The sequence below is a fragment of the Salmo salar genome, chromosome 20 (genome assembly GCF_965601325.2).
Source record: "Salmo salar chromosome 20, fSalSal1, whole genome shotgun sequence".
Classification (NCBI taxonomy): Eukaryota; Metazoa; Chordata; class Actinopteri; order Salmoniformes; family Salmonidae; genus Salmo; species Salmo salar.
Genome location: NC_138310.1, coordinates 66,054,927 through 66,074,054, shown reverse-complemented (window position 1 = coordinate 66,074,054; position 19,128 = coordinate 66,054,927). Strand labels below are relative to the sequence as shown.

Genomic DNA, 19,128 nt, shown 5'->3' with positions numbered 1-19,128 from the left:
CATTCAGAGTCCTTCCTTTTGCAGTGTTCTGAGTTTTATGTTTTCCGACCACTTCGATTTGCATCTTTATAACGTACCAGTAAGTAACAATGCAATCCTTCGCATAATTAACTGATTAACTGAAACACGTTCTTTTTTGTTGTTGCTGTAAATCAAATGTCACCTACTGTCACGCACCAATGGTTAGATATCATTAGAATGGGACTTGAAGATTCTAGTTCTTCCAAGCCAACCACTATTGCTTCATCTCTCAGGCATGGCACCTAAAATGAGAACCCGTGGAACCACAAGATCACTACAATCCAGTAAGTAAAAGCGTTCACGTTTCTGTGCACTGAATGACATGCCACTGCAAGGTTTTTCAACATCCCTGACACTGTTTCACACTCACTTTACTACCACAAAGATTTGATTTTAGAATGGCTATTAATAAGTGAATGTATTACCCAGGCAACGATGAAGAGACAAAAACTAATGCCCACAGTGAGGACTCCCCATTGGAGGTTGGTCAGGCACTCAGGGGGAAGAGGAAAGCTTCAGGTTCAGGAAACACTGGAAAACAGGAGAGTTCAAAGGCAAGAAAATCTCCTGAAAGACCACAGTATTGTCACTGGCTGATGAAGTCAGAGCCAGAGAGCCGCTTGGAAAATGGCATAGATGTCAAGGTATTCTATTCTGCTTAATAATAGGATGGTGTCATCTGTGTCAAGACCTGTTGTTGCTCAATAGTGATGTCTTGTTCAGGATAAATGATATCTAGGCTATTCCATGTCACAGTTGTTACCAACTCAGAGGCTTTGTGGTTAATGTGTCCACCCTTAGATTGGAAGGTTGGGGGTTCAAAAAATGGGACCCGACGCATCTGCTTAACTTTCAGCATAAATGGAATGGATTGGGAGTTATTCCCTGTGACAAACTACCATCCTGTTCTGGGTGTATACTTATACATCAAGCTACCTAACGATATACAGAAACAAGAGATGGGCTCCTGCCCTGTGGGTCGTTATGGCTTACTTACTTACTATGTCACAGTTTGGGATCGAGGATCTGAAGACTCTTCCCAACCAAACTGGGTGTTGGGATGGTGTTCGGAACTACCAAGCCCGTAACTTCATGCGAGACATGAAAGAGGGGCAGCATGCATTCTTCTACCACAGCAACTGCAAGGAGCCTGGAATAGCTGGAGTTATGAAGGTGAGCCTCTACCTGTTCTGTTGATAATATACACTGTTTCAGGTATGGTCGTAATGGACACCTGCTTTCTCTTTTCCAGATTGTAAAGGAGTCCTATGTGGACCACACTCAGTTTGACAAGAAAGATGTCCATTACGACGCCACCAGCAAGGCAGACAACCCCAAATGGAGTATGGTATGAATGGTTTCATGTTTACATTTGTTTGTGTTCCAGATGGCTTGAGATCAAGATACATCACTGATATGCAACAGGCTTTTTATCGCAATTCAATTTAAACTGTACTAGTGCTCTGCTGGCTTGTTTCATGTTTGACTGCCAGGTTGATGTCCAGTTTGAGAGGATGTTGAAGCGCTTCATTCCGCTGTCTGAGTTGAAGAAGATCCACCTGCAGCACAAGGCCAAAGGCGGGTCCCTGAATGGCATGGCTCTCTTCACCAGGGCCAGGCTGTCTGTCCAGCCCCTCACCAGAGGTACGTGGAGATCAGTGACACTGAGTAATATGGTTGTCAAATTGCCACCTCATCATGGTTTACAAAGCTTTTGTGTAACTAAAATCATACCTTTTTTTTTTTTTTTTTAATTCTCAGAGGAATTTGAATTTGTCCTGAGTTTGGAGGACAATAACCCACTGTGAAGATTTTGACAAAATTACCTGGAGAGAAGTTTTCCTGTCTTGTGTATGATGATGATGATGATGCTGCTGCTGCTGCTAATATGTTTACTGTAGGTGAGGTCTATTGAACCATTATGCTTGTGTATTAAATGGAAATTGTCTCAAGGTTTCTGTGTTTGTCAAGAGACAGCCTGGAGTTTATTTCTAATATTAAAGAGGCTTATACTAGTAAGACAGTTCATGTGCTTGCCTTCACTGTCTAAAAGGGATCATTTCAGTCTAAACATGCAGAATTTTCATTTCCAAGAGTAAAGGCAATCAATCATTCCATCAGTCAAATATTTATCAGGTCCAGACATTCAATTATTTCTATACCAAAACATGTCTGTGGATAACAAGGCATTTGGCAAATGTATTTCAGTTTTGTGGAAAGGGGCTATAGATGAGTAATTTGCAGAGCATAAATAATACAGGAAAACCTAAGGCTAAAAGATGTGTTAAACATATTGAGGCAACAGAATTTCATTTGCTAGATTGATACACTTAGGCACAACATTTCAAGTCTCTAACATGGAAGATACAGAAGACTCCTTACTATCAGACCTCAAATACAAGCACTGGTAAAGCATGTGAATGAAATGGTCATGTGGCACAGTATGAATGCTAATCACTGTATGACGGTTTAACGGCATAAGAGGGTGAGATTCAATGGCTCTTATTTGAAGGATTTACAAATTAATAGGCAAGTAATTTATCTAGCCCACTCAATCAACAAAGAAATTAGACAACACTTACAATGCAATAGAAACCTCCCAATGATCTCACTGTGGAATCATTACACAAGAACTGAGAGCATGTGTATGTGGAGGAGCAATGGATACAAATAATCTGTGCAAAGTTAGAATTTCAGATTTCATTATGACAGACCACAAAATGTCAGGAATTCATTTGACTGGGTATGGAATGTTTTCAAAATGCATCGCTGTTACTCAGGACTTCAACTCCCTATGACAATACAGTTTTGTATACAGAGTTAGAATCCATTCATATATAAAGCTAAAGCTAGAAATATACTTTGACGAAGAAAGTTGATCATTTGAAGAAGACAGTATAATATTACATTTTAGGGTACCACGCACAGGGGAGATCTAAACAAGTGGCCGGCTTTGCTTTCACTGGATATGTGTGTTGATGAGGGAGTTGACCTGCAGCGGAATTTTAGGCCCCTGTAATGCCTCATGCAGGCTTCTTTTTCATTGTTCAGGTGTTTACCTCCAGTCTTCCCTTAATCCTTCCTTTATCCCTTTATTCAGCAGCCCTAATAAACAGGGCTACTTTATCAGTGATCATGTGAGCTTTTCCTTCTGTACTTTTCCTTCTGTGAGGAGAATGAGTGGAGGCAGCTTTAGCCGCTGTCCTCCCTCGCCGCCTTTTCCAGAGCACTCTCTGAACTGGCTGAGCCCTCGAACCGCTGGGCTCCGATGGTGGCCTGGCTCGACATACTCTTCCTCACCACATCCCCTTTCCTCCACAGTGTGATTTCCTGGAGGAGAAGGAAGTGGTCTTGAGCTCATTGTCTTAATCACTAAAGCATTTCCATAGGGACACATTTAATGCTAGATAGGAATGCAATATATAAATTGCAGCACAGTGGATACACTATGTTGAACCTGACACCTGATAAATTCCCTCTAAGGGCACATCATTTTATCTGGGATCACTGCTAACAATTACTCATCAGAAGCCCCTGTTCCATACCTGCTGTTTGAAGTAGCGTCTCTCCTCCTCATCAATCAGCACCAGGTTAAGGTAGTAACGCACAGAGAACTTCTTATTAATGTCTCGCATGGTGGGGGTCATCTCATAGCCAGCCAGAAACAACCGGATTGGAATTGACTCTCCTTAAACATAATAAAAACACTCAGTCAGACCTGATGGGTAGTTGAGCATTGCCATTTTCAAAAACATACAATCCACTTCACTATATCCTTTACCTCGGACAGGAGCCCCATCCATGATCTCATATTTGGCGATGGTGTCATTTTCATGGTATACACTAGGACCGGTACCAGTTGTCTCCCGTTTGATGATGTCAATCTCCATGTGCTTTATCTTAATCCGCACCAGCAGGAAGTAGATCTTACCCACAATTACGTCTTTCAGGTGGTACCTGTAGAAGACAGGAGAGATCGTCACAGGGCTGCTATAACACAAAAAGACAATACATAGTCAAAGGAAAGGTTCTAAACTACAATGGTTTCTGCATGTTCCTGTGACTAGAAGTGGTTGCATTTTGTTATTTAGTAAATTGAGTAAAAAAAAAAAAAAATTGGTGACTGAGGGTGTTGAAAAAATTTATCTATATCACCCTTACTTGGATTTGTTGTACTCAAACTCAATGTGGAGACAGTCTTCAATCCCAACTTCCATTTTTATTGATGAGTTGAGCTCTGGGTACGTGCTGAGTGTGTGCACCACGATATCCATCTCTTTACTGATGTCATTCAGTCTCCTGCTCACCGTGGCACGCAGAAAATACCTGCAAGTACAACCAACAGACATTGAGCAAATATGCTGTAATCTCAACAGATGTTATCCAACAACATATCCTCATTGCATCCTGAGCCTATAAAAGAAAATAGTCGTTATCATAACCAGTCATTATGATTTGTGTGTGTAATGCAATACATTTGAGCATGTGAAGCACACAAGCATTACTCTTGATGAGGAAGTAGTGCTAGGCACATGACTGACAGGTCAAAGGTGAACTTGGGTTAAAGAGTGAGCCATAAAGTAATAGTTATTTTGGCAGAGAATGTTCAGGCTGCATGTTTCCTTACCGCAGCTTCACATTCTGGCCTGTGTAGGTCTCATAGGGCTTCTCAACATGGGTGAACTCAAAGTCGAAGGTCTGTGACTGAGTAAGCTCCCCAGGCCTTGCCAGATCTTTCACCAGGGAGACAAACTCATGATGGTTTCCTCTGTCGTAGTACAGCTCTTTGAAGGAAGGACAGGTATACACATCACAATAGAATCACTCCCTCATGGAAGAATGCATCTAGGCGTATTGGCACATATGACACTACTGTTGTTGATCAAAAAGTCCAACAGAAAAGGGGCCATTGCATTTATTATGATTCATTTGGAATAGATGTCTCGACATTAAACTAAGATGTATACTCACCAATCTGGCCTACAAATTCGATTTTGATCCCTTGATGTTCCAGTCTTTTCCCAGGGTTCTTCAGTGTAACGTTGATCTTTCCAGACACAGTCTCCCCATCATAAAATAGGAAATATTTGTCCTTCTTCCCATCTTCAGTCTTATGTTCAGCCTTCTTTCTCGTCTCAGCATCAGTCAGAACTACATCAATTTCTGCACTTTGGCCAAAACTGAAGAAACTCATGCTTGTGTTCTTTTCTGTGCCGTTTTATGAACAAGGTTAAGATTTATCAGATCTGAACATGAACAGATCTTTAAAGACCAATTTAGGTGACACTGTCAGTGCCCTATTTCTTACTAAAGTAAATTCAGCAGTTCATTCGAAATGACGGAAAGGGCAAAAACACCAACTTGTTTGTTACCAGAAATTATCACAGAACGTAGTATTTCTGAGAGGTCTCGAAAAATTGGCAAATGTAAGCGTTATTTTACCTTTATATCTCTTCTCAAATTCAATTCAATTACACATACAGCACCATATCGTCCTATCCCTATCGATTAAATAAATAGCCTAAATGCTACAAAGTATGGTGATATCTACAAACACTGAAGAATGTTGCGTTTCCCTCGAACTCAAGATGTATCCGTCATTCATCGAAACCGATTAACAATGTGGTGAGTCTTGATTGTTTCCTTCAGAATGTTATTCGCACTGAATTGTTAAATTGTATCTTTCCTGAAATAGCACAATGTTGCAAGCGATCGATCATTTCCTATGTTTTTGCACTTCCGGGGTTGTCTGGTTGACTGCATTATTTTTCAAAATAAAGGTTCAACTCTTCTGTAGTCAATTGCAAATAAAAAGCCCCAACAATACAGTTACTTATGTTATGTCTTTATTGACAAAATGAAGTAAGCATATAACAGTATCCATTTCTTGCACTACAACGAATGAACAATTAACATTTTACAACAGTTCCTGAGTAGTGTTATTTTACAAACAAAGAATACCAATGAAAAAAGAACTATATCAATAATGTTTCAAAAAGTAATTTTTAACAATTTCAATTTGAAACATTGTTTAATACTTATGATGTATTGTTACTGATAAAAATGTATGTGTAGACATTTTTTTCTAACAAAGTTGTATTGCCTGTACATCCATTAATATTGTATATTGTGTCCATAAAGAAAATACAGTTAATTGTGAGTCAAAACTGGACAATATGTCCAATATTCATAAAGTAGGTAATTAGTAAGCACAGAAGGTCACTTATAAACAGAAACGGCACTCTGAAAAAAAATCATAATTACTTGATATACTCATAATAATACATCTTAAATTGCAGTGTTATACTGGGATTATACTGTATAACTGTAATATGTTTCTTTGTTATTCTGAATGCAGAGAATAAAGTTAGTTGGCTTTATTAAGCACAACAGACTGTTTCATTGTGCCCGTTGACTTTGCATGTAACAGATTATCAGTTTTTTATACATGCCCCACTCACTGACTGTACACTACCATTCAAAAGTTTGGGGTCACTTGGAAATGTCCTTGTTTTTGAAAGAAAAGCAATTTTTTGGTCCATTAGAATAACATCAAATTGATAATAAATACAGTGTAGACATTGATAATGTTGTAAATGACTATTGTAGCTGGAAATGGCAGGTTTGTTTATGGAATATCTACATAGGTGTACAGAGGCCCATTATTAGGAACCATCACTCCTGTGTTCCAATGGCAAGCTGTGTTAGCTAATCCAAGTTTATCATTTTAAAAGGCTAATTGAACATTAGAAAATTGCAAAATGGTTATGTTAGCACAGTTGAAAACTGTTGTTCCGATTAAAGCAATAAAACTGGCCTTCTTTAGACTAGTTGAGTATCTGGAGCATCAGCATTTGTGGATTCGATTACAGCCTCAAAATGGCCAGAAACAAATAACTTTTTTACCTCTGTCCAGTGTCTGTGTTCTTTTGCCCATCTTAATCTTTTATTTTATTGGCCAGTCTGAGATATGGCTTTTTCTTTGCAACTCTGCCTAGAAGGCCAGCATCCCGGAGTCTCCTCTTCACAGTTGACGTTGAGACTGGTGTTTTGCAGGTACTATTTAATGAAGCTGCCAGTTGAGGACTTGTGAGGCGTCTGTTTCTCAAACTAGACAATGTACTTGTCCTCTTGCTCAGTTGTGCACCGGGGCCGCCCACTCCTCTTTCCATTCTGGTTAGAGCCAATTTGCATTGTTCTGTGAAGGGACTAGTACACAGCGTTGTACGAGATCTTCAGGTCCTTGACAATTTCTCAAATGGAATAGCCTTTATTTCTCAGAACACGAATAGACTGATGAGTTTCAGAAGAAAGGTCTTTGTTTCTAGCCATTTTGAGCCTGTAATCGAACTCACAATTGCTGATGCTCCAGATACTCAACTAGTCTAAAGGCCAGTTTTATTGCTTCTTTAATCAGAACAACAGTTTTCAGCTGTGCTAACATGTTTGCTAAATAGTTTTCTAATGATCAATTAGCCTTTTAAAATGATAAACTTGGATTAGCTAACACAACGTGCCATTGGAACACAGAAGTGATGGTTGCTGATAATGGGCCTCTGTATGCCTATGTAGATATTCCATAAAAAAATCTGCTGTTTCCAGCTACAATAGTCATTTACAACCTTAACAATGTCTACACTGTATTTCTGATCAATTTGATGTTATTTTAATGGACCAAAAATGTGCTTTTCTTTCAAAAACAAGAACATTTCTAAGTGACCGCAAACTTTTAAATGGTAGTATATATATTCACAAATATATTGACACAACCTTCCTTCATAATAACATAAACCAGTCCATCTTGCATTCAGAGGCTATGCAAGGCTGTTTTTGTATAACAGGTTTGGTATATATGGTAGAAATGTTTGGAAGTCAAAAATCATTGTCCAAAAACAGTATGGGGGAATGTTCCAGCATCAGTTTAGATGAACATGTTGGTGGAAGTTCAAATGTCAAAGCTTTAAAATCGTACTGTAGTTGTAGTTACAGTAACGACTGAGGACAAAACATATTTGTGCTACAAAAAAAATAAACAGTGTACTAACAGGGACATGACGTTGCAATTGCCTATCAGAGATTTTGAAATAATGATTGATCTTTTTCAAGATGATAACTTTGGCAAGCTTGTAGGTTAATTGTTGATGCGCACCAACAAATAATGTGCAATGTTACAGCTCAAATTTCTCCCACAAAGCCCTATTATGGGATTTGATGCACTTTTGACTTCAGTGTGTCTCCTCTTCAGTGTGTCTCCTTTTCAGTGTGTCTCCTCTTCAGTGTGTCTCCTCTTCAGTGTGTTTCCTCTTCAGTGTGTCTCCTCTTCAGTGTGTCTCCTCTTCAGTGTGTCTCCTCTTCAGTGTGTCTCCTTTTCAGTGTGTCTCCTCTTCAGTGTGTCTCCTTTTCAGTGTGTCTCCTCTTCAGTGTGTCTCCTTTTCAGTGTGTCTCCTCTTCAGTGTGTCTCCTTTTCAGTGTGTCTCCTCTTCAGTGTGTCTCCTTTTCAGTGTGTCTCCTCTTCAGTGTGTCTCCTCTTCAGTGTGTCTCCTCTTCAGTGTGTCTCCTCTTCAGTGTGTCTCCTTTTCAGTGTGTCTCCTCTTCAGTGTTTCTCCTCTTCAGTGTGTCTCCTCTTCAGTGTGTCTCCTCTTCAGTGTGTCTCCTCTTCAGTGTGTCTCCTCTTCAGTGTGTCTCCTCTTCAGTGTTTCCCCTCTTCAGTGTTTCCCCTCTTCAGTGTTTCCCCTCTTCAGTGTGTCTCCTCTTCAGTGTTTCCCCTCTTCAGTGTGTCTCCTCTTCAGTGTTTCCCCTCTTGACAGTCTTCTATCTCAGATTTCAAATAATAAATGATGATTTGTGCCGGAAGTGACCCTGATGGAAATGGGAATATCAATTATCAAAAAAATACATCCACCTGTAGTTGATATTTATTTTTGTTTGCCATTTTGAATAATACATTGTGATTACATTTTAGCTCAATAATAATATAGAATATGTAAAACAGAATTAAGTGAATTCTATTCACCTCATCTGCTTCGGCATAGTCAATACCATCATCTGCTGCTGGCGGTTTGTAGCTAAAACACACACAAAAATCCTTCATGTCCACACAAAGACTTACTAAGCAATTCACAGCACATAGCATGTCACTATTAAACTGGTCCAGCTTTAAAAGCCCTGTACAGTACATTCAACCTATATCGTACTTGGGTTATTATCTATATTACTATTATTATCACTGCATTGTTGGAATGAGCTCTCAAGGTAAGAATTTCACTGTACTCTTTTACACCTGTTGTATCCTGCGCATGTGGCAAATAAACGTTGAAACTTGAAACTACACAGCCCTACTCACTTGGTTCCTGTGTGATCCTTCCCGGAGGAGAAGCAGCCATGTTTGTGTGCATGATAAACCCCCACCATCACAATAGTGAATCCGGCCAATGCCGCTAACACCTTCAGAAAAATCCCCACTATGTCGACATCATCTGAAAATACAAGCAGGGCATTTTGAGATGCGATCTGGGTGACATGAACCCAAATTTAAACAACTTAAGGCAGGGATCATCAACTAGATTCAGCCGTGGGACAATTTGTTTTCTTGAGCGGATGGTCAGGGTGCCAGAACATAATTACAAATAATTTGTAGACTGCAAGAAGCCAAATCAGATATAATATTTCTAATATAATATAATAAAGTTTGGGAACCCTGACTTAAAGGAATGACCTTGGAATGCATGAACATGTCAACCACTATGATTCATGTGCACTAGAGTAGATGCATGTGACTCACTAGCAGGTTTGGTAACGCACAATGGTATGTTCAGTGTGGCAGCAGTATGACACACTGACATATTTAAACACAATACATAGTCGCGGTAAGAATGTCAGTTGGGTATTTAGTACAGCATGGCCTACTCACAGACTTCCATCAGCTGTGCGGGACACTGTGCATGTCCAGCTTCATTCTTTGCCTGGCAGTAATACTCCCCCGCATCCTCCTTCCTCATCCTGCGGAATTTCTGCAGGGAAAAATGCCAATATCAACCCCAATAGATCATACAGCTTTTCTCTTGTACTAACATCATCCAACAATTGGATCTACTGTCTCATTAAACTTGATATTCATATAGCTAGTGTCCATTCGAACTCCCAGTCCAATTGATTCCTTACCAGACCACCCGTGTCAGCGTTAATGGAGTACGTGGAGTTGATAAACTTGGGGCTGCTTTTTGGGTCCTGGGGAAGCTCCTCGTTGTTGCGGAACCATCGGTACTGTGAGGCAGGGAAGCCCTCGTTCTCTAGGCAGCGCAGCTCAGAGGACGTGCCAACAGTCACCGCCACAGGCACACTGCACCTGGGCACCACAGGCTTTACTGCATAGACAGAAGAAGAAGGGGAAAAATAATATTTCTTTGTCCAATTGTACACAAAGGTCCAACTGGAATTCGACTTCCGCTTTATCCCAACTGCTCCCTAAGACACACACATACACATAGGCTAAGAACAGAGGCCATACTACAGCACTCATGGAACAGTTTATTTACAGAGAGAGGGAGCACATAACACAGTCTATACTTAAGCCATAAGGCACGAGGGGGTGTGGTATATGACCAATATACCACGGCTAAAGGCTGTTCATATGCCAGACGCAAAGCGGAGTGCCTGGATACACCCCTTCACTGTGTTATATTGGCCATATACTACAAACCCCTAAGGTGCCTTATTGCTATTATAAACTGGTTACCAACATAATTAGAGCAGTAAAAATACATGTTTTGTCATACCAGTGGTAAACGGTCTGATATACCACGGATGTCAGCCAATCAGCATTCAGGGCTCGAATCACCCAGTTTATAATAAAAAATAGACACCAACACTGAAAAAACACAGCAAACTACTACAGGCTTAAAACTTTACACAGGAATATGAAAATACGTCCTCACCCCTGACAGCAAGACTGATTAGAATTTCATCAAAGTGTTTGTGGTCATCAATGGCAGCGACCTCACAGCGGTACTCTGCAGTGTCTGCACGGCTGGTGTTGAGGATCAGTAGGTTGGCTGGCTGGATCAGCTGGGCTCTGTGCTCCAAGTCCCCTAATAGAGAGGCAAAAACACACTCCAACCTCTCATTCACTTACAGGGAATAACAGTTCTGAGGCCAATTTGGTATTGGTAATTTGGTATTGGTAAAAATAATCATCTTACCCGAAATTTGATTTTGAAAGTACACATAACTAGGGACACCGTTTTTGATTTTCTTCCATTCGATTCTGGGGTTGTTTGTGGAGATGGACTCTATCAAGCAGGTCAACTCAATAGCTGGGAAGAAAACAGTGATACTACAATGTCAAAACACTGGCAGACAACAGAAGAGCCTGAAAAATTATTCTGAGAGAATGAGTCAGTGTTTCAGTGATTTACGTTCAAATTCATTTGCCCACACAGTCTTGTCTGTGGTTCGGAGGATTACTCCACGTGATGGAATGTAGCCTGTAAAATACAAAAAATAAGTGAGAAAAAAAAGAAGCTCATTGACAAACTTCAGAATTTTCATCCCAGGACAACGCCGTTTAAACAGATAGGCCTAAAGGATTAGCGGGTCAAGAGGTGTAGACCTATAGCTACAGAGAGGGTGAAAAAGAGCCTTAGGGTCAGAATTAACCATATCTCCGGAAGCATTTCTCATGTTTATATAAGAGGCAAGTGGAGCACATCTCGACGGGAGCACAAGTCTCAATATTAGTCAGTGATGTTTCCTTACTTCTAATTCTACAAAACACTCTCAAATAAAAAAAATGGGGAGATATACTTAGGGAGGCATAAGAGTTACTAAAGGAACACACAGTGAGTAATGGAAACAGTCCCTTCTATGTCGGCGTCAGCGATGTTAAGGACTCCAGGCGGTGAAAACAGACTGTAATGTATTGGAGCACAATTCATCCGAGTGTATGAAGTACTTCCAAGGTATAATCCAGACAGATAAAAGCACTCTGCGGTAGGGCTGTTACGGTGACCGTATTACCGCCACGAGTCATGATGGCAGTAAAATTCCATGGGACCGTTTAGTCACTGTAATTAGGCTTTTCCAAGCTCTGATGCTGCTGATGGTCATTAGTAGCCTACCAAACTTGCTAACTGCCTGGTACTCAGCACTCTATTGTCCCTCTAATCACTCTGACATCAATGTAAATGAAAATCTAATCAAACACTTCATGAGAGACCATGAGCTCATGTTGTGCAACATTTCTATAGGCTAGGCCTACTATATTTATTTCTAAACTTTCCTAATATTAAGCACATTGCTTATCTTTACAACAGGAGAACAGCCTACCTGGCTGGCATGAAAATGAACCACAGGAAAAGCGTCCTCCATTCGCTATTTAAGTGCATAGATGTACAGTCGTGGCCAAAAGTTTTGAGAATGACACAAATATTAATTTTCACAAAGTCTGCTGCCTCAGTTTGTATGATGACAATTTGTATATACTCCAGAATGTTATGAAGAGTGATCAGATGAATTGCAATTAATTGCAAAGTCCCTCTTTGCCATGCAAATGAACTGAATCCCCCAAAACATTTCCACTGCATTTCAGCCCTGCCAAAAAAGGACCAGCTGACTTCATGTCAGTGATTCTCTCGTTAACACAGCTGTGAGTGTTGACGAGGACAAGGCTGGAGATCACTCTGTCATGCTGATTGAGTTTGAATAACAGACTGGAAGCTTCAAAAGGAGGGTGGTGCTTGGAATCATTGTTCTTCCTCTGTCAACCATGGTTACCTGCAAGGAAACACGTGCCGTCATCATTGCTTTGCACAAAAAGGGCAAGGATATTGCTGCCAGTAAGATTGCACCTAAATCAACCATTTATCGGATCATCAAGAACTTCAAGGAGAGCGGTTCAATTGTTGTGAAGAAGGCTTCAGGGCACCCAAGAAAGTCCAGCAAGCGCCAGGACCGTCTCTTAAAGTTGATTCAGCTGCAGGAACGGGGCACCACCAGTACAGCGCTTGCTCAGGAATGGCAGCAGGCAGGTGTGAGTGCATCTGCACGCACAGTGAGGCAAAGACTTTTGGAGGATGGCCTGGTGTCAAGAAGGGCAGCAAAGAAGCCACTTCTCTCCAGGAAAAACATCAGGAACAGACTGATATTCTGCAAAAGGTACAGGGATTGGACTGCTGAGGACTGGGGTAAAGTCATTTTCTCTGATGAATCCCATTTCCGATTGTTTGGGGCATCTGGAAAAACTTTTGAAGTATGCTTGGGGTCATTGTCCATTTGGAAGACTCATTTGCGACCAAGCTTTAACTTCCTGACTGATGTCTTGAGATGTTGCTCAATATATCCACATAATTTTCCTACCTCATGATGCCATCTATTTTGTGAAGTGCATCAGTCCCTCCTGCAGCAAAGCACCCCCACAACATGATGCTGCCACCCCCGTGCTTCACAGTTGGGATGGTGTTCTTCGGCTTGCAAGCATCCCCCTTTTTCCTCCACACATAACAATGGTCATTATGGCCAAACAGTTCTATTTTTGTTTCATCAGACTAGAGGACATTTCTCCAAAAAGTACGATCTTTGTCCCTATGTGCAAACCGTAGTCTGGCTTTTTATGGCGGTTTTGGAGCAGTGGCTTCTTCCTTGCTGAGCGGCCTTTCAGGTTATGTCGATACAGGACTCCTTTTACTGTGGATATAGATACGTTTGTACCCGTTTCCTCCAGCATCTTCACAAGGTCCTTTGCTGTTGTTCTGGGATTGATTTGCACTTTTCGCACCAAAGTACGTTCATCTCTTGGAGGCAGAACGAGTCTCGGATGCGGTATGACGGCTGCGTGGTCCCATGGTGTTTATACTTGCGTAATATTGTTTGTATAGATGAATGTGGTACCTTCAGGCGTTTGGAAATTGCTCCCAAGGATGAACCAGACTTGTGGAGGTCTACAATTTTTCTACAATTTCTTTCTGAGGTCTTGGCTGATTTCTTTTGATTTTCCCATGATGTCAAGCAAAGAGGCACTGAGTTTGAAGGTAGGCCTTGAAATACATCCACAGGTACACCTCCAATTGACTCAAATGATGTCAATTGGCTTATCAGAAGCTTCTAAAGCCATGACATCATCTTCTGGAATATTCCAAGCTGTTTAAAGGCACAGTCAACTTAGTGAATGTAAACTTCTGACCCACTGGAATTGTGATGCAGTGAATAATAAGTGAAATAATCTGTATGTAAACAATTGTTTGAAAAATTACTTGTGTCATGCACAAAGTAGATGTCCTAACCGACTTGTCAAAACTATAGTTTGTTAAAAGAAATTTGTGGAGTGGTTGAAAAACGAGCTTTAATGACTCCAACCTAAGTGTATGTAAACTTCCCACTTCAACTGTATATACGCAGAGCGTGAGTTTCGAGTTTGAGAAAGATCATTTTCACCATAAAAATACATCTTTATAATAAAAGCAATACATGCATAATCGCATTTGCGGTCACTTCTGATCATGGTGTTTTCCCACTAATTGATTGCATTTTGGAACATTCGCGCTTGTATCCTACTGCTGTGTGCGCATTGCTGTGCTTCTAATGTGAAGAAATTGCCTAATAGTTTATCAACATTTTAAGCTAAACGTTCTGATCTGTTGCATCTGCCTCATTGCTTAAAAAAAATTTTTTTTGATGCTAGTAGTTTTATTAATTTGGGATATATCGCATCCCACAACTGTCCCAGACTATGTTAGGAAAATATTTATTTCTCGCACAGAATAGGTCAACTTTTGTACTATGGGGGATTGTAGATTGACATAGGCTACTGCTTTTACTGTTTGTTAGGCCTACTCATCTTGTTGGCTGACAAAAAGTAAATGTGGACGGGCATTGGCTAATAAGTATTTAGCTATCTGAAAGAGCCATGTAAGTGAGAGGTGCTTCCGAGCACGCAGCCGGGAAAAGGGAATTATAATTATTATATTCAGTCCAAGGGCACAACGGTCACTGGCCACAAAATACATGCATTTTTTTAGGGGGCATTAAGGCCACACAAAGGTGATGCCGCCGGGAAATTTGAAGCATTATCAAGTGATTGTCAAATTGTGAATGAGAGACTGATGAAGTTTGTGGAGCCTGCGCAAAAAACAAACCAGACTCATGCCTTTCATGCAACTTTTTTCAAATCATCATTAGAGTCGCATCATGCAGCCTTAGAATGTATTAAAAATCTAAACATATAGCCCAACATTTGTATCACAACTAAAGTAGCATAAATAACTCTAAATGAAGCATATAGGAGGACCTGTTTCTTTGTTAACCGCACAACACAGAATAGCCACATGTGCACACTCCCTCAAATCATTTAGAGAAAATATCCTTTCTATTTTATTCAGCTATGTTCAATTGTATTCTTCATACTATAAAATGATACCATGGAATTCTAAGCAAATCTTGTCTGCTAAATTAACTAGTGTAGCCCACAGCCAGATCAGGACAACTCAGCATATCTTATTCTGGTCCTACTGAAATAGACTACATTTTCTTCATATTATGTTTCTTTAGACCTGTCTAAAATAAATAATTGATTTATTGTGATGGTGTAGGCTATATTATATGGATTTATTAGACTTTTAAAATGTAGATGTTCCAAAGGTCTGCATCAATAGCTTGTACGCTATGCCGTGGAAGCCAGGATATGCTAAATGTGTTTATGTTAATTAATGGTTAATTACCGTGAGACAGGCAGTTATTTGCTTGACAATCACCGGCTGACAAAATTTCATGACCGCAACAGCCCTACTCTACGGCTGATTTAAAATGTCTCTGCTTAACAATTCATGATGCACATGAAAGCCAAGTCAGCCAGCACTGAGAGTGGAGAAAACATGGGTCCTGCCAAAGTGGAGCACACAGTCATATTAGCACAGCTGTGGATGCTGATGAGATCCGACTCTTAGGTCTCAGCTTCCGTCTCTGCGGCTGACTTTCCCACCCCTGTACATCATGAGCTATTTTTACCCCAAACAGTTACTGGCCATCCTGAGAGACACGAGGAGAGCTTGTCCAGCTAATCTTCCCCTGGTAAACAGAGCAAGGACAGCCTATCCCTGTAAAACCACTCATTAACCTTCAATTCCTTTACAATAACTCTCCTCCTTTTTTGCTGCCTACAGACAGACAGACACTTATTGTCTCATTGTATATTTTAGGTGTCCAAGCTTTACTGTATCCCCGCCTGCATGAGGCTTTGTTGTCCCAGACAGTTTTTAGAGCATGGGAGAGAATCTGTGGTTAATTAAGAAGACAATGGCTGATTTGCTATTGTGGCCTGGAATAAAAGCATTCCATAGCCGAAAGCCCAACTTTACACTGTGTAGCCTACATCAAGAAAGAGATCTATGTGTTTATATGAAGAATTTAATCAGAACTGGAATGTTGTCAGACAGTAAAATAGATAGAAATGTGGCATATGTTGTTGGTGAATATTAGAGACCATCTCTCTCTCTCTCTCTCTCTCTCTCTCTCTCTCTCTCTCCCTCTCTCTCTCTAATCCCTTTGTTGTTTTAATACATACAGTATAGAGACAGGAGGCTATACCCTGAGTGAAATGTGCTCTATGTTAAGTAGCCGTTCTACAGTTCTCTATGCACTTCTAGCTAAATATGAAAACCTAAAAAAACAAAAAAAACAAGCTGTTGATCCAGTCCATCTAAAAAAAGCAATTTTCCAGACATTCCAGCACAGCCACTGTAAAAGCAGCCAAATAACTTACCAAGATTGAAACTGGCCACATGCAGTAGACTAGTATGTGAATAAAACTGTAATGATCAGTCAATACCACACCGAGACTGACTTGGCTATAACGTTATCTTTCTGACCTGTAGTTGCAGCAGTAATGTTGACAGAAGACAATGTATTCAAAACATACATAGTCCTAGTGAAGTCTTCCTGAAAGCACTGTCAGAGTGCTACTTGATCAAATCAAATGTTATTTGTCACATGCTTCGTAGGCAACAAGTGTAGACTAACATTGAAATGCTTACAACAATGCAGTGTTAAAGACATGATCATTTAAAAAAAATTGAAATAGTGACAGTGAATACCAAATAAAAATAATGAGTAAAAATAACATAGCTATATATAGGGAGTAGAAACTAACATGGCTATATACAGGCAGTACCAGTACTCAGTCCATGTGCAGGGGTACGAGGTCATTGAGGTAGCTATGTACTGTACATATAGGTAGGGCTAAAGTGATGACTAGCAGCAGCGTATGTGGTGAATTAAAGTGTTTGTGTGTGTGTGTGTGTGTGTGTGTGTGTGTGTGTGTGTGTGTGTGTGTGTGTGTGTGTGTGTGTGTGTGGCGTCATTATGCATGTGTGTGCATGTTATGTGTGTGTGTTGTGGTGTCAGTGTAAGTATGTGTGAGTGTGTGGGTAGAGTCCAGTGTGTGTGCATAAAGTCGGTGCATGAGAGTTAGTGCTAAAAAGGGTCAATGCAAGTAGTCCGGGTAGCCATTTGATTAGCTATTTAGCAGTCTTGTTTATAAGTCTTATGGCTTGGGGCAACAAGCTGTTCAGGGTCCTGTTGGTTCCAGACTTGGTACATTGGTACAGCTTGCCGTGCGGTAGCAGAGAGACTTTAACAGAATAAAATAACTCACACAATGAACTGTAGGCCTACCTGGCAGCCTGGATGAAAATAGCGGTTGACATCATCATACTTTGAGTGACAGTTGAAGAGAGCCCAACGTTAGAAGATACAAAAGCAGTGTGTGTGCAACCTGTTCTCTCTTTATTTAAATATGAATGGAAAAACTGCTGAGGACTGTGTGAGCGTTTCAATGCCATTATAACGCATGTATAAATAAATGAATTACCATCTAATAATTGTGTAGCTCATCCTCAGCATGTTTACTGACCTGGCCAAGCTATGCTAGAAAGCCCGTCTAGTCAGCGCGATCATTTCCATAACAAAGCATTGCTGTGATTTAATAAATTGTAATGCACAACACGTACCGTTAAACTACACCTTATCTTAGTGGAAATGAAAATAACTTACCGAGAATCGAGAAAAGGATGAACAAAGCCGTCAGTCGTTGTAACGCCATCTTGAAACCTTGGTAATGGATCGGTAATTCTGGCACACATAAAGCCAGCTAGCTAGCTATCACACTAGGTGCCCCTGGTCAAAACGGGTGAACAGGCTGGTGGATATTGCCGTTGACGAGTTTCCATAGCTACAAAGGCATCAGGGCGGAAGACGGATAAGTCCTGAGACCGGAAATACATTTACATATATTTTATAATGATGGTATCCAACAATGCAATTTCATTAATGTGCCAAACAAGATGAATTATCCGTAATTCTCTCTCTGACATATCACAGCTTTGACCCAGAGAACTAATCAATGCAAATGAATTTTATGTGAACATGACAGGTTAAGGTGAGAGAGACAGTACACACTCTTTTCACGCCATTTCGCCCGGTGGGCGGTGCTGTACGTCACAGTGGGCGTGGGTATCAAAGTGCTTGGACTGTCCGATGCGCGTTCTAATTCAACCGAGAATCCGCCTAGGAACTCAATCATAAATTACATTCTGTCAGTCACTGAGATTAATTACTTGCGTTTCTGGCTTCATTAAAAACTGTTCATTTTGGATGACCTTGGTTTTATGAGAGCCTATGCATGTTACCATATTATCCTGGAGGTATACATACACACCCAGTCTCATCACTTTGCGTGAATGATATAGGCCATCTCCAACTTTAAATAATGCAAAATTCGAAAACACATTCCAGGTGACTACCTGATTTATTTCAATTAAAAGGTGTGCCTTCTTAGAAGTTGATTTGTGGAATTTCTTTCCTTTTTAATGCGTTTGAGCCAATCAGTTGTGTTGTGACAAGGTAGGGGAGTATACAGAACATAGCCCTATTTGGTAAAATACGAAATCCATACTATGTCAAGAACAGCTCAAATAAGCAAAGAGTAACAGTCCATCATTACTTTAAGACATGAAGGTCAGTCAATACAGAAAAGTTCAAGAAATTGCAGCCCAAATAAATGCTTCACAGAGTTCAAGTAACAGACACATCTCAACATCAACTGTTCAGAGGAGACTGTGT

General features: G+C 40.4%; 3 protein-coding genes across 4 annotated transcripts; 1 reads left to right on the top strand and 2 right to left on the bottom strand.

The window, feature by feature from the left end:
• Positions 1–5: 5 nt before the first annotated feature.
• On the top strand, positions 6–2,038 carry thyn1 (thymocyte nuclear protein 1). Its single transcript, NM_001141660.1, is given in 7 exon segments — positions 6–79; positions 255–305; positions 451–665; positions 1,033–1,194; positions 1,274–1,369; positions 1,515–1,665; positions 1,783–2,038. Coding segments are annotated over 6 exon segments (720 nt in total). The 5' UTR covers positions 6–79; positions 255–256; the 3' UTR covers positions 1,830–2,038.
• A 99-nt stretch (positions 2,039–2,137) lies between these two features.
• On the bottom strand, positions 2,138–5,755 carry v26bb (Vacuolar protein sorting-associated protein 26B-B). Its single transcript, NM_001139973.1, has 6 exons — positions 4,993–5,755; positions 4,649–4,805; positions 4,183–4,347; positions 3,803–3,978; positions 3,567–3,709; positions 2,138–3,351 (listed from the first exon to the last, which is right to left on the bottom strand). The coding sequence occupies exons 1-6, from the start codon at positions 5,213–5,215 to the stop codon at positions 3,214–3,216; spliced, it is 1,002 nt and encodes a 333-aa protein (NP_001133445.1). The 5' UTR covers positions 5,216–5,755; the 3' UTR covers positions 2,138–3,213.
• Positions 5,756–5,850: 95 nt separating this feature from the next.
• jam3a (junctional adhesion molecule 3a) lies at positions 5,851–18,442 on the bottom strand. Of its 2 annotated transcripts, XM_014162995.3 has the most exons (9): positions 18,061–18,439; positions 11,436–11,504; positions 11,220–11,333; positions 10,956–11,108; positions 10,183–10,385; positions 9,932–10,031; positions 9,365–9,497; positions 9,035–9,086; positions 5,851–8,880 (listed from the first exon to the last, which is right to left on the bottom strand). In XM_014162995.3, exons 1-9 carry the CDS (start codon positions 18,107–18,109, stop codon positions 8,845–8,847), a joined length of 909 nt encoding a protein of 302 aa, XP_014018470.1. In that variant the 5' UTR covers positions 18,110–18,439; the 3' UTR covers positions 5,851–8,844. The 2 variants fall into 2 exon arrangements, with proteins under 2 accessions (XP_014018470.1, XP_014018471.1); XM_014162996.3 differs by lacking the exon at positions 11,436–11,504 and having other exon boundaries at positions 18,061–18,442.
• Positions 18,443–19,128: the final 686 nt, after the last annotated feature.

What these genes read in the sequence shown, in the direction of transcription:
- v26bb (NM_001139973.1), bottom strand. Translation starts at nt 5,215, where the DNA reads ATGAGTTTCTTCAGTTTTGGCCAAAGTGCAGAAATTGATGTAGTTCTG. An exon ending in CGAATTTGTAGGCCAGATTG is followed by an intron (nt 4,806 to 4,992) that starts GTGAGTATACAT and finishes CTTCCTTCAAAG; the next exon opens with AGCTGTACTACGACAGAGGA. An exon ending in GGCCAGAATGTGAAGCTGCG is followed by an intron (nt 4,348 to 4,648) that starts GTAAGGAAACAT and finishes TTGTACTTGCAG; the next exon opens with GTATTTTCTGCGTGCCACGG.
- jam3a (XM_014162995.3), bottom strand. Translation starts at nt 18,109, where the DNA reads ATGGCGTTACAACGACTGACGGCTTTGTTCATCCTTTTCTCGATTCTC. An exon ending in AAGGATCACACAGGAACCAA is followed by an intron (nt 9,087 to 9,364) that starts GTGAGTAGGGCT and finishes TGTGTGTTTTAG; the next exon opens with CTACAAACCGCCAGCAGCAG. An exon ending in ACTATGCCGAAGCAGATGAG is followed by an intron (nt 8,881 to 9,034) that starts GTGAATAGAATT and finishes CATTTCCATCAG; the next exon opens with GGTCACTTCCGGCACAAATC.